This window comes from Somniosus microcephalus, chromosome 12 (assembly GCF_052327205.1).
Source record: "Somniosus microcephalus isolate GS21.2 chromosome 12, FLI_Smic_1.0, whole genome shotgun sequence".
Lineage (NCBI taxonomy): Eukaryota > Metazoa > Chordata > Chondrichthyes > Squaliformes > Somniosidae > Somniosus > Somniosus microcephalus.
The window spans coordinates 197964286-197982289 of record NC_140998.1 but is presented as its reverse complement, the minus strand read 5'-3'; the positions used below and the strand labels follow the sequence as shown (position 1 = coordinate 197982289).

Genomic DNA, 18004 nt, shown 5'->3' with positions numbered 1-18004 from the left:
CGGCCCTCCCCACTCACTGACCCTCACACCCTGACCCTCGCACTCTGACCCTCCCTCACTCACTGACCCTCAGTCAGCGACCCCCCCACTCACCAACCCTCACACCCTGACCCTCGCACTCTGACCCTCTCTCACTCACTGACCCTCTGTCAGCGGCCCTCCCCACTCACTGACACTCACACCCTGACCCTCGCACTCTGACCCTCCCTCACTCACTGACACTCAGTCAGCGAACCCCCCACTCACCAACCCTTGCACTCTAACCCTCGCACTCTGACCCTCCCTCACTCACTTACCCTCAGTCAGCGATCCCCCCACTCACCGACCCTCACACCCTGACCCTCGCACTCTGACCCTCCCTCACTCACTAACCCTCAGTCAGCGACCTCCCCACTCACCGACCCTCACACCCTGACCCTTGCAATCTGACCCTCCCTCACTCACTGACCCTCAGTCAGCGACCCTCCCCACTCACCGACCCTCACACCCTGACCCTCGCACTCTGACCCTCCCTCACTCACTGACCCTCAGTCAGCGATCCCCCCACTCACCGACCCGCACACCCTGACCCTTGCACTCTGACCCTCCCTCACTCACTAACCCTCAGTCAGCGACCTCCCCACTCACCGACCCTCACACCCTGACCCTCGCACTCTGACCCTCTCTCACTCACTGACCCGCCGTCCGCACGCTGAGACTTACTGTAGCTCCAGGAAAATGAGCCGTATCACAGTTTTCCCGCCAGGACATGTTAAGGCTGCGGATAAACTCGAGGAAGAATGGGTGCCTGGTATTGAACATGGAAAACCCAATGATGTTCGCCTGGTCGTCTACAATCTCACGGAGCTGCAAAACAGGGAAATCCTGGGAAGAGAGAGAGAGAGCACTGAATACACAGGGACCCTGTACACTGACCCTTACCCTGAATACACAGGGACCCTGTACAGTGAGCCTTACCCTGAATACACAGGGACCCTGTACAGTGACCCTTACCCTGAATACACAGGGACCTGTACAGTGACCCTTACCCTGAATACACAGGGACCCTGTACAGTGACCCTTACCCTGAATACACAGGGACTCTGTACAGTAACCCTTACCCTGAATACACAGGGACCCTGTACAGTGACCCTTACCCTCAATACACAGGGACCCTGCACAGTGACCCTTACCCTGAATACACAGGGACTCTGTACAGTGACCCTTACCCTGAATACACAGGGATCCTGTACAGTAACCCTTACCCTGTATACACAGGGACCCTGTACAGTGAGCCTTACCCTGAATACACAGGGACCCTGTACAGTAACCCTTACCCTGAATACACAGGGACCCTGTACAGTGACCATTACCCTGAATACACAGGGACCCTGTACAGTGACCCTTACCCTGAATACACAGGGACCCTGTACAGTGAGCCTTACCCTGAATACACAGGGACTCTGTACAGTAACACTTACCCTGAATACACAGGGACCCTGTACAGTAACCCTTACCCTGAATACACAGGGACACTGTAGAGTAATCCTTAACCTGAATACACAGGGACCCTGTACAGTGACCCTTACCCTGAATGCACAGGGACCCTGTACAGTGACCCTTACCCTGAATACACAGGGACCCTGTACAGTGACCCTTACCCTGAATACACAGGGACCCTGTACAGTGACCCTTACCCTGAATACACAGGGACTCTGTACAGTGACCCTTACCCTGAATACACAGGGACCCTGCACAGTGACCCTTACCCTGAATACACAGGGACCTGTACAGTGACCCTTACCCTGAATACACAGGGACCCTGTACAGTGACCCTTACCCTCAATACACAGGGACCTGTACAGTGACCCTTACCCTGAATACACAGGGACCCTGTACAGTGACCCTTACCCTGAATACACAGGGACCCTGTACAGTGACCCTTACCCTGAATGCACAGGGACTCTGTACAGTAACCCTTACCCTGAATACACAGGGACTCTGCACAGTGACCCTTACCCTGAATACACAGGGACTCTGTACAGTAACCCTTACCCTGAATACACAGGGACCCTGTACAGTGACCCTTACCCTGAATACACAGGGACCCTGTACAGTGACCCTTACCCTCAATACACAGGGACACTGTACAGTGAGCCTTACCCTGAATACACAGGGACCCTGTACAGTGACCCTTACCCTGAATACACAGGGACTCTGTACAGTAACCCTTACCCTGAATACACAGGGACCCTGTACAGTGACCCTTACCCTCAATACACAGGGACCCTGTACAGTAACCCTTACCCTGGATACACAGGGACCCTGTACAGTGACCATTACCCTGAATACACAGGGACCCTGTACAGTGACCCTTACCCTGAATACACAGGGACCCTGTACACTGACCCTTACCCTGAATACACAGGGACTCTGTACAGTGACACTTACCCTGAATACACAGGGACTCTGTAGAGTAATCCTTAACCTGAATACACAAGGACCCTGTACAGTGACCCTTACCCTGAATGCACAGGGACCCTGTACAGTGACCCTTACCCTGAATACACAGGGACTCTGTACAGTGACCCTTAGCCTGAATACACAGGGACCCTGTACAGTGACCATTACCCTCAATACACAGGGACCCTGTACAGTGAGCCTTACCCTGAATACACAGGGACTCTGTACAGTAACCCTTACCCTGAATACACAGGGACCCTGTACAGTGACCCTTACCCTCAATACACAGGGACCCTGTACAGTGACCCTTACCCTGAATACACAGGGACTCTGTACAGTGACCCTTACCCTGAATACACAGGGACTCTGTACAGTGACCCTTACCCTGAATACACAGGGACACTGTACAGTGACCCTTACCCTGAATGCACAGGGACCCTGTACAGTGACACTTACCCTGAATACACAGGGACCCTCTACAGTAAACCTTACCCTGAATACACAGGGACACTGTAGAGTAATCCTTAACCTGAATACACAGGGACCCTGTACAGTGACCCTTACCCTGAACACACAGGGACCCTGTGCAGTGAGCCTTACCCTGAACAGACAGGGACCCTGTACAGTGACCCTTACCCTGAATACACAGGGGCCCTGTGTAGTAATCCTTACCCTGAATACACAGGGTCCCTGTGCAGTGACCCTTACCCTGAATACACAGGGACCCTGTACAGTGACCCTTACCCTGAATACACAGGGACCCTGAACAGTGACCCTTACCCTGAATACACAGGGACCCTGTACAGTAACCCATATCCTGAATAAACAGGGGCCCTGTACAGTGACCCTTACCCGGAATACACAGGGACCCTCTACAGTAACCCATATCCTGAATACACAGGGACCCTGTACAGTGACCCTTACGCTGAATACACAGGGACCCTGTACAGTAACCCATATCCTGAATACACAGGTGCCCTGTACAGTGACCCTTACCCGGAATACACAGGGACCCTGTACATTAACCCTTACCCTGAATACACAGGGACCCTGTAAATTAAACTTTACTCTGAATATACAGGGACCCGGTACAGTAACCCTTACCCTGAACACACAGCGATCCTGTACAGTGATCCTTACCCAGAATGCACAGGGGCCCTGTACAGTGACCCTTACCCTGAATACACAGGGACCCTTTACAGTGACCCTTACCCTGAATACACAGGGACCCAATGCACTGACCCTTACCCTGAATACACAGGGACCCTGTACAGTAACCCTTACCCTGAATACACATGGACCCTGTACAGTGATCCTTACCCTGAATACACAGGGACCCTGTACAGTGACCCTTACCCTGAATACACTGGGACACTGTACAGTGATACCTTAACCTGAATGCACAGGGACCCTGTGCAGTGACCCTTACCCTGAATACACAGGGACCCTGTACATTGGTCCTTAACCTGAATACACAGGGATCCTCGACAGTGACTCTTACCCTGACTACACAGGGACCCTGTACAGTGCTTTTTACGCTGAATACACAGGGACCCTGTACAGCAACCCTTACCCTGAATACACAGGGACCCTGTACAGTGACCCTTACCCTGAATACACAGGGACCCTGTACAGTGACCCTTACACTGAATGCAGAGGGACACTGTACAGTAACCCTTACCCTGAATCCACAGGGACCCTGTACAGTAACCCTTACCCTGAATGCACAGGGACCCTATACAATGAACCTTACCAGGAATACACTGGGACCCTGTACAATGAACCTTACCCTTAATACACAGGGACCCTGTACAGTAGCCCTTACCCTGAATACACAGGGACCCTGTACAGTAACCCTTACCCTGAATACACAGGGACCCTATACAGTGACCCTTACCCTGAATACACAGGGACCCTGTACACTGAACCATACCCTGAAAACACAGGGACCCTGTACTGTGACCCTTACCCTGAATAAACAGGGGCCCTGTACAGTGACCCTCACCCTGAATATACAGGGACCCTGTACAGTGACCCTTACCCTGAATATACAGGGACCCTGTACAGTGAACCTTACCCTGAATACACAGGGACCCTGTACAGTGGCCTTTACCCTGAATACACAGGAACCCTGTACAGTGACCCTTACCCTGAATACACATGGACCCTGTACAGTGACCCTTACCCTGAATACACAGGGACCCTGTACAGTAACCCTGACCCTGAATACAGAGGAACCCTGTACAGTGACCCTTACCCTGAATACACAGGGACCCTGTACAGTGACCCTTACCCTGAATACACAGGACCCTGTGCAGTGACCCTTACCCTGAATACACAGGGACTCTGTACAGTGACCCTTACCCTGAATACACAGGGACCCTGTACAGTGACCCTTACCCTGAATACACAGTGATTCTATACAGTGACCCTCACCCTGAATACACCGGGACCCTGTACAGTGACCGTTACCCTGAATAAACACGGACCCTGTACAGTGACCCTTACCCTGAATACACAGGGACCCTGTACAGTGGCACTTACGCTGAATACACAGGGACCCTGTTCAGTGACCCTTAGCCTGAATACACAGGGACCGTGTACAGTGATCCTTACCCTGAATACACAGGGACCCTGTACAGTGACCCTTACTCTGAATACACAGGGACCCTGTACAGTGACCTTACCCAGAATACACAGGGACCCTGTACAGTTACACATACCCTGAATACACAGGGACCCTGTACAGTGACCCTTACCCTGAACACACAGGGACCCTGTACAGTGATCCTTACCCTGAATACACAGGGACCCTGTACAGTGACCCTTACCCTGAGTACACAGGGACGCTGTACACTGACCCATACCCTGAAAATACAGGGACCCTGTACATTGACCCTTACCCTGAATACACAGGGACGCTGTACAGTGGCCCTCACCCTGAATACACAGGGACCCTGTACAGTAACCCTTACCCTGAATACAGAGGGACCCTGTACAGTGACCGTTACCCTGAATACACAGGGACCCTTCACAGTGACCCTTACTATGAATGCACAGGGACCCTGTACAGTGACCCTTACCCTGAATACACAGGGACCCTGTACAGTGAGCCTTACCCTGAATACACAGGGACCCTGTACAGTGACCCTTACCCTGAATACATAGGGATTCTAAGCTGTGACCCTTACCCTGAATACATAGGGTCGCTGTACAGTGACCTTTAACCTGAATACACCGGGACCCTGTACAGTGACCGTTACCCTGAATACATACGGACCCTGTACAGTGACCCTTACCCTGAATACACAGGGACCCTGTACAGTGATCCTTACCCTGAATACACAGGGACTCTGTACAGTAACCCTTACCCTGAATACACAGGGACCATGTACAGACATCCTTGCCCTGAATACACAGGGACCCTGTACAGTGACCCTTACCCTGAATACACACGGACCCTGTACAGTCACCCTTACTCTGAACGCACAGGGACCCTGTACAATGAACCTTACCCTGAATACACAGGGACCCTGTACAGGGACCCTTACCCTGAATAAACAGGAACCCTGTACAGTGACCCTTACCCTGAATAAACAGGAACCCTGTACAGTGACCCTTACCCTGAATACACAGGGACCCTGTACAGTGACCCTTACCCTGACTGCACAGGGGCCCTAAACTGTAACCCTTACCTTAATACAGAGGGACCAAGTATAGTGACCGTTACCCTGAATACACACGGACCCTGTACAGTGACCGTTACCTTGAATACACAGGGACTCTGTACAGTGACCCTTACCCTGAATACACAGGGACCCTGTACAGTGACCCTTACCCTGACTACACAGGGACCCTGTACAGTGACCCTTACACTGAATACACAAGGACCCTGTACAGTGGCACTTACCCTGAATGCACAGGGACCCTGTGCAGTGACTCTTACCCTGAATACACAGGGACCCTGTACAGTGACCCTTACCCTGAATACACAGGGACCCTGTACATTGACCCATACCCTGAATACACAGGGACCCTGTACAGTGACCCTTACCCTGAATACACAAGGACCCTGTACAGTGACCCTTACCCTGAATACACAGGGACCCTATACAGTGACCCTTACCCTGAATACACAGGGACCCTGTACAGTGACCTTACCCTGAATACACAGGGACCCTGTACAGTGACCCTTACCCTGAATACACAGGGACCCTGTACAATGACCCTTACCCTGAATACACAGGGACCCTGTACAGTGACCCTTACCCTGAATACACTGGGACCCTGTACAGTGACCCTTAACCTGAGTACACAGGGGCCCTGTACACTGACCCATACCCTGAAAATACAGGGACCCTGTACACTGACCCTTACCCTGATTACACAGGGACCCTGTACAGTGACCCTCACCCTGAATACACAGGGACCTTGTACAGTGAACCTTACCCTGAATAAACAGGGACCCTGTACAGTGACCCTTACCCTGAATACACAGGGACTCTGTACAGCGACCCTTACCCTGAATACACAGGGACCCTGTACAGTGAACCTTACCCTGAATACACAGGGACTCTGTACAGCAATCCTTACCCTGAATACACAGGAACCCTGTACAGTGGCCCTTACCCTGAATACACAGGAACCCTGTACAGTGACCCTTACCCTGAATACACAGGGATTCTATACAGTGACCCTTACCCTGAATGCACAGGGTCGCTGTACAGTGACCCTTACCCTGAATACACCGGGACCCTGTACAATGACCGTTACCCTGAATAAACACAGACCCTGTACAGTGACCCTTACCCTGAATACACAGGGACCCTGTACAGTTACACATGCCCTGAATACACAGGGACCCTGTACAGTGACCCTTACCCTGAACACACAGGGACCCGGTACAGTGATCCTTACCCTGAATACACAGGGACGCTGTACACTGACCCATACCCTAAAAATACAGGGACCCTGTACATTGACCCTTACCCTGAATACACAGGGACGCTGTACAGTGGCCCTCACCCTGAATACACAGGGACTCTGTACAGCGATCCTTACCCTGAATACATAGGGACCCTGTACAGTGATCCCTACCTTGAATACACAGGAACCCTGTACAGTGACCCTTACCCTGATACACAGGGACCCTGTACAGTGATCCTTACCCTGACTGCACAGGGACCCTGTACAGTGACCCTTACCCTGACTGCACAGGGACCCTGTACAGTAACCCTTACCCTGAATACAGAGGGACCCTGTACAGTGACCGTTACCCTGAATACACAGGGACCCTGTACAGTGACCCTTACTATGAATGCACAGGGACTCTGTACAGTGACCCTTACCCTGAATACACAGGGACCCTGTACAGTGAGCCTTACCCTGAATACACAGGGACCCTGTACAGTGACCCTTACCCTGAATACATAGGGATTCTAAACTGTGACCCTTACCCTGAATACATAGGGTCGCTGTACAGTGACCCTTAACCTGAATACACCGGGACCCTGTACAGTGACCGTTACCCTGAATACATACGGACCCTGTACAGTGACCCTTACCCTGAATACACAGGGACCCTGTACAGTGATCCTTACCCTGAATACACAGGGACTCTGTACAGTAACCCTTACCCTGAATACACAGGGACCATGTACATTGACCCTTGCCCTGAATACACAGGGACCCTGTACAGTGACCCTTACCCTGAATACACATGGACCCTGTACAGTGACCCTTACACTGAATACACAGGGACCCTGTACAGTAACCCTTACTCTGAATGCACAGGGACCCTGTACAATGAACCTTACCCTGAATACAGTGGGACTCTGTACAATGAACCTTACCCTGAATACACAGGGACCCTGTACAGGGACCCTTACACTGAATAAACAGGAACCCTGTACAGTGACCCTTACCCTGAATAAACAGGAACCCTGCACAGTGACCCTTACCCTGAATACACAGGGACCCTGTACAGTGACCCTTACCCTGACTGCACAGGGGCCCTGAACTGTAACCCTTACCTTAATACAGAGGGACCCTGTACAGTGACCGTTACCCTGAATACACACGGACCCTGTACAGTGACCGTTACCTTGAATACACAGGGATTCTGTACAGTGACCCTTACCCTGAATACACAGGGACCCTTTACAGTGACCCTTACCCTGAATACACAGGGACCCTGTACAGTGACCCTTACACTGAATACACAAGGACCCTGTACAGTGGCACTTACACTGAATGCACAAGGACCCTGTGCAGTGACTCTTACCCTGAATACACAGGGACCCTATACAGTGACCCTTACCCTGAATACACAGGGACCCTGTACATTGACCCTTACCCTAAATACACAGGGAACCTGTACAGTGACCCTTACACTGAATACACAAGGACCCTGTACAGTGGCACTTACCCTGAATGCACAAGGACCCTGTGCAGTGACTCTTACCCTGAATACACAAGGACCCTGTACAGTGACCCTTACCCTGAATACACAGGGACCCTGTGCAGTGATCCTTACCCTGAATACACAGGGACCCTGTACAGTGACCCTTACCCTGAATACACAGGGACCCTGTACAGTGACCTTACCCTGAATACACAGGGACCCTGTACAGTGACCCTTACCCTGAATACACAGGGACCCTGTACAGTGATCCTTACCCTGAATACACAGGGACCCTGTACAGTGACCCTTACCCTGAATACACTGGGACACTGTACAGTGATACCTTAACCTGAATGCACAGGGACCCTGTGCAGTGACCCTTACCCTGAATACACAGGGACCCTGTACATTGGTCCTTAACCTGAATACACAGGGATCCTCGACAGTGACTCTTACCCTGACTACACAGGGACCCTGTACAGTGCTTTTTACGCTGAATACACAGGGACCCTGTACAGCAACCCTTACCCTGAATACACAGGGACCCTGTACAGTGACCCTTACCCTGAATACACAGGGACCCTGTACAGTGACCCTTACACTGAATGCAGAGGGACACTGTACAGTAACCCTTACCCTGAATACACAGGGACCCTGTACAGTAACCCTTACCCTGAATGCACAGGGACCCTATACAATGAACCTTACCAGGAATACACTGGGACCCTGTACAATGAACCTTACCCTTAATACACAGGGACCCTGTACAGTAGCCCTTACCCTGAATACACAGGGACCCTGTACAGTAACCCTTACCCTGAATACACAGGGACCCTATACAGTGACCCTTACCCTGAATACACAGGGACCCTGTACACTGAACCATACCCTGAAAACACAGGGACCCTGTACTGTGACCCTTACCCTGAATAAACAGGGGCCCTGTACAGTGACCCTCACCCTGAATATACAGGGACCCTGTACAGTGACCCTTACCCTGAATATACAGGGACCCTGTACAGTGAACCTTACCCTGAATACACAGGGACCCTGTACAGTGGCCTTTACCCTGAATACACAGGAACCCTGTACAGTGACCCTTACCCTGAATACACATGGACCCTGTACAGTGACCCTTACCCTGAATACACAGGGACCCTGTACAGTAACCCTGACCCTGAATACAGAGGAACCCTGTACAGTGACCCTTACCCTGAATACACAGGGACCCTGTACAGTGACCCTTACCCTGAATACACAGGACCCTGTGCAGTGACCCTTACCCTGAATACACAGGGACTCTGTACAGTGACCCTTACCCTGAATACACAGGGACCCTGTACAGTGACCCTTACCCTGAATACACAGTGATTCTATACAGTGACCCTCACCCTGAATACACCGGGACCCTGTACAGTGACCGTTACCCTGAATAAACACGGACCCTGTACAGTGACCCTTACCCTGAATACACAGGGACCCTGTACAGTGGCACTTACGCTGAATACACAGGGACCCTGTACAGTGACCCTTAGCCTGAATACACAGGGACCGTGTACAGTGATCCTTACCCTGAATACACAGGGACCCTGTACAGTGACCCTTACTCTGAATACACAGGGACCCTGTACAGTGACCTTACCCAGAATACACAGGGACCCTGTACAGTAACACATACCCTGAATACACAGGGACCCTGTACAGTGACCCTTACCCTGAACACACAGGGACCCTGTACAGTGATCCTTACCCTGAATACACAGGGACCCTGTACAGTGACCCTTACCCTGAGTACACAGGGACGCTGTACAGTGACCCTTACCCTGAATACACAGGGACTCTGTACAGTGACCCTTACCCTGAATGCACAGGGACCCTGTACAGTGACCCTTACCCTGAATACACAGGGACTCTGTACAGTGACCCTTAGCCTGAATACACAGGGACCCTGTACAGTGACCATTACCCTCAATACACAGGGACCCTGTACAGTGAGCCTTACCCTGAATACACAGGGACTCTGTACAGTAACCCTTACCCTGAATACACAGGGACCCTGTACAGTGACCCTTACCCTCAATACACAGGGACCCTGTACAGTGACCCTTACCCTGAATACACAGGGACTCTGTACAGTGACCCTTACCCTGAATACACAGGGACTCTGTACAGTGACCCTTACCCTGAATACACAGGGACACTGTACAGTGACCCTTACCCTGAATGCACAGGGACCCTGTACAGTGACACTTACCCTGAATACACAGGGACCCTCTACAGTAAACCTTACCCTGAATACACAGGGACACTGTAGAGTAATCCTTAACCTGAATACACAGGGACCCTGTACAGTGACCCTTACCCTGAACACACAGGGACCCTGTGCAGTGAGCCTTACCCTGAACAGACAGGGACCCTGTACAGTGACCCTTACCCTGAATACACAGGGGCCCTGTGTAGTAATCCTTACCCTGAATACACAGGGTCCCTGTGCAGTGACCCTTACCCTGAATACACAGGGACCCTGTACAGTGACCCTTACCCTGAATACACAGGGACCCTGAACAGTGACCCTTACCCTGAATACACAGGGACCCTGTACAGTAACCCATATCCTGAATAAACAGGGGCCCTGTACAGTGACCCTTACCCGGAATACACAGGGACCCTCTACAGTAACCCATATCCTGAATACACAGGGACCCTGTACAGTGACCCTTACGCTGAATACACAGGGACCCTGTACAGTAACCCATATCCTGAATACACAGGTGCCCTGTACAGTGACCCTTACCCGGAATACACAGGGACCCTGTACATTAACCCTTACCCTGAATACACAGGGACCCTGTAAATTAAACTTTACTCTGAATATACAGGGACCCGGTACAGTAACCCTTACCCTGAACACACAGCGATCCTGTACAGTGATCCTTACCCAGAATGCACAGGGGCCCTGTACAGTGACCCTTACCCTGAATACACAGGGACCCTTTACAGTGACCCTTACCCTGAATACACAGGGACCCAATGCACTGACCCTTACCCTGAATACACAGGGACCCTGTACAGTAACCCTTACCCTGAATACACATGGACCCTGTACAGTGATCCTTACCCTGAATACACAGGGACCCTGTACAGTGACCCTTACCCTGAATACACTGGGACACTGTACAGTGATACCTTAACCTGAATGCACAGGGACCCTGTGCAGTGACCCTTACCCTGAATACACAGGGACCCTGTACATTGGTCCTTAACCTGAATACACAGGGATCCTCGACAGTGACTCTTACCCTGACTACACAGGGACCCTGTACAGTGCTTTTTACGCTGAATACACAGGGACCCTGTACAGCAACCCTTACCCTGAATACACAGGGACCCTGTACAGTGACCCTTACCCTGAATACACAGGGACCCTGTACAGTGACCCTTACACTGAATGCAGAGGGACACTGTACAGTAACCCTTACCCTGAATCCACAGGGACCCTGTACAGTAACCCTTACCCTGAATGCACAGGGACCCTATACAATGAACCTTACCAGGAATACACTGGGACCCTGTACAATGAACCTTACCCTTAATACACAGGGACCCTGTACAGTAGCCCTTACCCTGAATACACAGGGACCCTGTACAGTAACCCTTACCCTGAATACACAGGGACCCTATACAGTGACCCTTACCCTGAATACACAGGGACCCTGTACACTGAACCATACCCTGAAAACACAGGGACCCTGTACTGTGACCCTTACCCTGAATAAACAGGGGCCCTGTACAGTGACCCTCACCCTGAATATACAGGGACCCTGTACAGTGACCCTTACCCTGAATATACAGGGACCCTGTACAGTGAACCTTACCCTGAATACACAGGGACCCTGTACAGTGGCCTTTACCCTGAATACACAGGAACCCTGTACAGTGACCCTTACCCTGAATACACATGGACCCTGTACAGTGACCCTTACCCTGAATACACAGGGACCCTGTACAGTAACCCTGACCCTGAATACAGAGGAACCCTGTACAGTGACCCTTACCCTGAATACACAGGGACCCTGTACAGTGACCCTTACCCTGAATACACAGGACCCTGTGCAGTGACCCTTACCCTGAATACACAGGGACTCTGTACAGTGACCCTTACCCTGAATACACAGGGACCCTGTACAGTGACCCTTACCCTGAATACACAGTGATTCTATACAGTGACCCTCACCCTGAATACACCGGGACCCTGTACAGTGACCGTTACCCTGAATAAACACGGACCCTGTACAGTGACCCTTACCCTGAATACACAGGGACCCTGTACAGTGGCACTTACGCTGAATACACAGGGACCCTGTTCAGTGACCCTTAGCCTGAATACACAGGGACCGTGTACAGTGATCCTTACCCTGAATACACAGGGACCCTGTACAGTGACCCTTACTCTGAATACACAGGGACCCTGTACAGTGACCTTACCCAGAATACACAGGGACCCTGTACAGTTACACATACCCTGAATACACAGGGACCCTGTACAGTGACCCTTACCCTGAACACACAGGGACCCTGTACAGTGATCCTTACCCTGAATACACAGGGACCCTGTACAGTGACCCTTACCCTGAGTACACAGGGACGCTGTACACTGACCCATACCCTGAAAATACAGGGACCCTGTACATTGACCCTTACCCTGAATACACAGGGACGCTGTACAGTGGCCCTCACCCTGAATACACAGGGACCCTGTACAGTAACCCTTACCCTGAATACAGAGGGACCCTGTACAGTGACCGTTACCCTGAATACACAGGGACCCTTCACAGTGACCCTTACTATGAATGCACAGGGACCCTGTACAGTGACCCTTACCCTGAATACACAGGGACCCTGTACAGTGAGCCTTACCCTGAATACACAGGGACCCTGTACAGTGACCCTTACCCTGAATACATAGGGATTCTAAGCTGTGACCCTTACCCTGAATACATAGGGTCGCTGTACAGTGACCTTTAACCTGAATACACCGGGACCCTGTACAGTGACCGTTACCCTGAATACATACGGACCCTGTACAGTGACCCTTACCCTGAATACACAGGGACCCTGTACAGTGATCCTTACCCTGAATACACAGGGACTCTGTACAGTAACCCTTACCCTGAATACACAGGGACCATGTACAGACATCCTTGCCCTGAAAACACAGGGACCCTGTACAGTGACCCTTACCCTGAATACACACGGACCCTGTACAGTCACCCTTACTCTGAACGCACAGGGACCCTGTACAATGAACCTTACCCTGAATACACAGGGACCCTGTACAGGGACCCTTACCCTGAATAAACAGGAACCCTGTACAGTGACCCTTACCCTGAATAAACAGGAACCCTGTACAGTGACCCTTACCCTGAATACACAGGGACCCTGTACAGTGACCCTTACCCTGACTGCACAGGGGCCCTAAACTGTAACCCTTACCTTAATACAGAGGGACCAAGTATAGTGACCGTTACCCTGAATACACACGGACCCTGTACAGTGACCGTTACCTTGAATACACAGGGACTCTGTACAGTGACCCTTACCCTGAATACACAGGGACCCTGTACAGTGACCCTTACCCTGACTACACAGGGACCCTGTACAGTGACCCTTACACTGAATACACAAGGACCCTGTACAGTGGCACTTACCCTGAATGCACAGGGACCCTGTGCAGTGACTCTTACCCTGAATACACAGGGACCCTGTACAGTGACCCTTACCCTGAATACACAGGGACCCTGTACATTGACCCATACCCTGAATACACAGGGACCCTGTACAGTGACCCTTACCCTGAATACACAAGGACCCTGTACAGTGACCCTTACCCTGAATACACAGGGACCCTATACAGTGACCCTTACCCTGAATACACAGGGACCCTGTACAGTGACCTTACCCTGAATACACAGGGACCCTGTACAGTGACCCTTACCCTGAATACACAGGGACCCTGTACAATGACCCTTACCCTGAATACACAGGGACCCTGTACAGTGACCCTTACCCTGAATACACTGGGACCCTGTACAGTGACCCTTAACCTGAGTACACAGGGGCCCTGTACACTGACCCATACCCTGAAAATACAGGGACCCTGTACACTGACCCTTACCCTGATTACACAGGGACCCTGTACAGTGACCCTCACCCTGAATACACAGGGACCTTGTACAGTGAACCTTACCCTGAATAAACAGGGACCCTGTACAGTGACCCTTACCCTGAATACACAGGGACTCTGTACAGCGACCCTTACCCTGAATACACAGGGACCCTGTACAGTGAACCTTACCCTGAATACACAGGGACTCTGTACAGCAATCCTTACCCTGAATACACAGGAACCCTGTACAGTGGCCCTTACCCTGAATACACAGGAACCCTGTACAGTGACCCTTACCCTGAATACACAGGGATTCTATACAGTGACCCTTACCCTGAATGCACAGGGTCGCTGTACAGTGACCCTTACCCTGAATACACCGGGACCCTGTACAATGACCGTTACCCTGAATAAACACAGACCCTGTACAGTGACCCTTACCCTGAATACACAGGGACCCTGTACAGTTACACATGCCCTGAATACACAGGGACCCTGTACAGTGACCCTTACCCTGAACACACAGGGACCCGGTACAGTGATCCTTACCCTGAATACACAGGGACGCTGTACACTGACCCATACCCTAAAAATACAGGGACCCTGTACATTGACCCTTACCCTGAATACACAGGGACGCTGTACAGTGGCCCTCACCCTGAATACACAGGGACTCTGTACAGCGATCCTTACCCTGAATACATAGGGACCCTGTACAGTGATCCCTACCTTGAATACACAGGAACCCTGTACAGTGACCCTTACCCTGATACACAGGGACCCTGTACAGTGATCCTTACCCTGACTGCACAGGGACCCTGTACAGTGACCCTTACCCTGACTGCACAGGGACCCTGTACAGTAACCCTTACCCTGAATACAGAGGGACCCTGTACAGTGACCGTTACCCTGAATACACAGGGACCCTGTACAGTGACCCTTACTATGAATGCACAGGGACTCTGTACAGTGACCCTTACCCTGAATACACAGGGACCCTGTACAGTGAGCCTTACCCTGAATACACAGGGACCCTGTACAGTGACCCTTACCCTGAATACATAGGGATTCTAAACTGTGACCCTTACCCTGAATACATAGGGTCGCTGTACAGTGACCCTTAACCTGAATACACCGGGACCCTGTACAGTGACCGTTACCCTGAATACATACGGACCCTGTACAGTGACCCTTACCCTGAATACACAGGGACCCTGTACAGTGATCCTTACCCTGAATACACAGGGACTCTGTACAGTAACCCTTACCCTGAATACACAGGGACCATGTACAGTGACCCTTGCCCTGAATACACAGGGACCCTGTACAGTGACCCTTACCCTGAATACACATGGACCCTGTACAGTGACCCTTACACTGAATACACAGGGACCCTGTACAGTAACCCTTACTCTGAATGCACAGGGACCCTGTACAATGAACCTTACCCTGAATACAGTGGGACTCTGTACAATGAACCTTACCCTGAATACACAGGGACCCTGTACAGGGACCCTTACACTGAATAAACAGGAACCCTGTACAGTGACCCTTACCCTGAATAAACAGGAACCCTGCACAGTGACCCTTACCCTGAATACACAGGGACCCTGTACAGTGACCCTTACCCTGACTGCACAGGGGCCCTGAACTGTATCCCTTACCTTAATACAGAGGGACCCTGTACAGTGACCGTTACCCTGAATACACACGGACCCTGTACAGTGACCGTTACCTTGAATACACAGGGATTCTGTACAGTGACCCTTACCCTGAATACACAGGGACCCTTTACAGTGACCCTTACCCTGAATACACAGGGACCCTGTACAGTGACCCTTACACTGAATACACAAGGACCCTGTACAGTGGCACTTACCCTGAATGCACAAGGACCCTGTGCAGTGACTCTTACCCTGAATACACAGGGACCCTATACAGTGACCCTTACCCTGAATACACAGGGACCCTGTACATTGACCCTTACCCTAAATACACAGGGAACCTGTACAGTGACCCTTACACTGAATACACAAGGACCCTGTACAGTGGCACTTACCCTGAATGCACAAGGACCCTGTGCAGTGACTCTTACCCTGAATACACAAGGACCCTGTACAGTGACCCTTACCCTGAATACACAGGGACCCTGTGCAGTGATCCTTACCCTGAATACACAGGGACCCTGTACAGTGACCCTTACCCTGAATACACAGGGACCCTGTACAGTGACCTTACCCTGAATACACAGGGACCCTGTACAGTGACCCTTACCCTGAATACACAGGGACCCTGTACAGTGATCCTTACCCTGAATACACAGGGACCCTGTACAGTGACCCTTACCCTGAATACACTGGGACACTGTACAGTGATACCTTAACCTGAATGCACAGGGACCCTGTGCAGTGACCCTTACCCTGAATACACAGGGACCCTGTACATTGGTCCTTAACCTGAATACACAGGGATCCTCGACAGTGACTCTTACCCTGACTACACAGGGACCCTGTACAGTGCTTTTTACGCTGAATACACAGGGACCCTGTACAGCAACCCTTACCCTGAATACACAGGGACCCTGTACAGTGACCCTTACCCTGAATACACAGGGACCCTGTACAGTGACCCTTACACTGAATGCAGAGGGACACTGTACAGTAACCCTTACCCTGAATACACAGGGACCCTGTACAGTAACCCTTACCCTGAATGCACAGGGACCCTATACAATGAACCTTACCAGGAATACACTGGGACCCTGTACAATGAACCTTACCCTTAATACACAGGGACCCTGTACAGTAGCCCTTACCCTGAATACACAGGGACCCTGTACAGTAACCCTTACCCTGAATACACAGGGACCCTATACAGTGACCCTTACCCTGAATACACAGGGACCCTGTACACTGAACCATACCCTGAAAACACAGGGACCCTGTACTGTGACCCTTACCCTGAATAAACAGGGGCCCTGTACAGTGACCCTC

At 51.3% G+C, this 18004-nt stretch overlaps 1 protein-coding gene across 1 annotated transcript in view; it reads right to left on the bottom strand.

Moving 5' to 3' along the window:
* grik5 (glutamate receptor, ionotropic, kainate 5) overlaps positions 1 to 18004 on the bottom strand; it is a 158134-nt gene that overhangs the window by 97700 nt on the left and 42430 nt on the right. The window contains exon 5 of the mRNA XM_086002407.1: positions 703 to 864. Within this exon, the coding sequence (XP_085858533.1) occupies positions 703 to 864 (162 nt within the window). The remainder of the gene's footprint in view (positions 1 to 702; positions 865 to 18004) is intronic.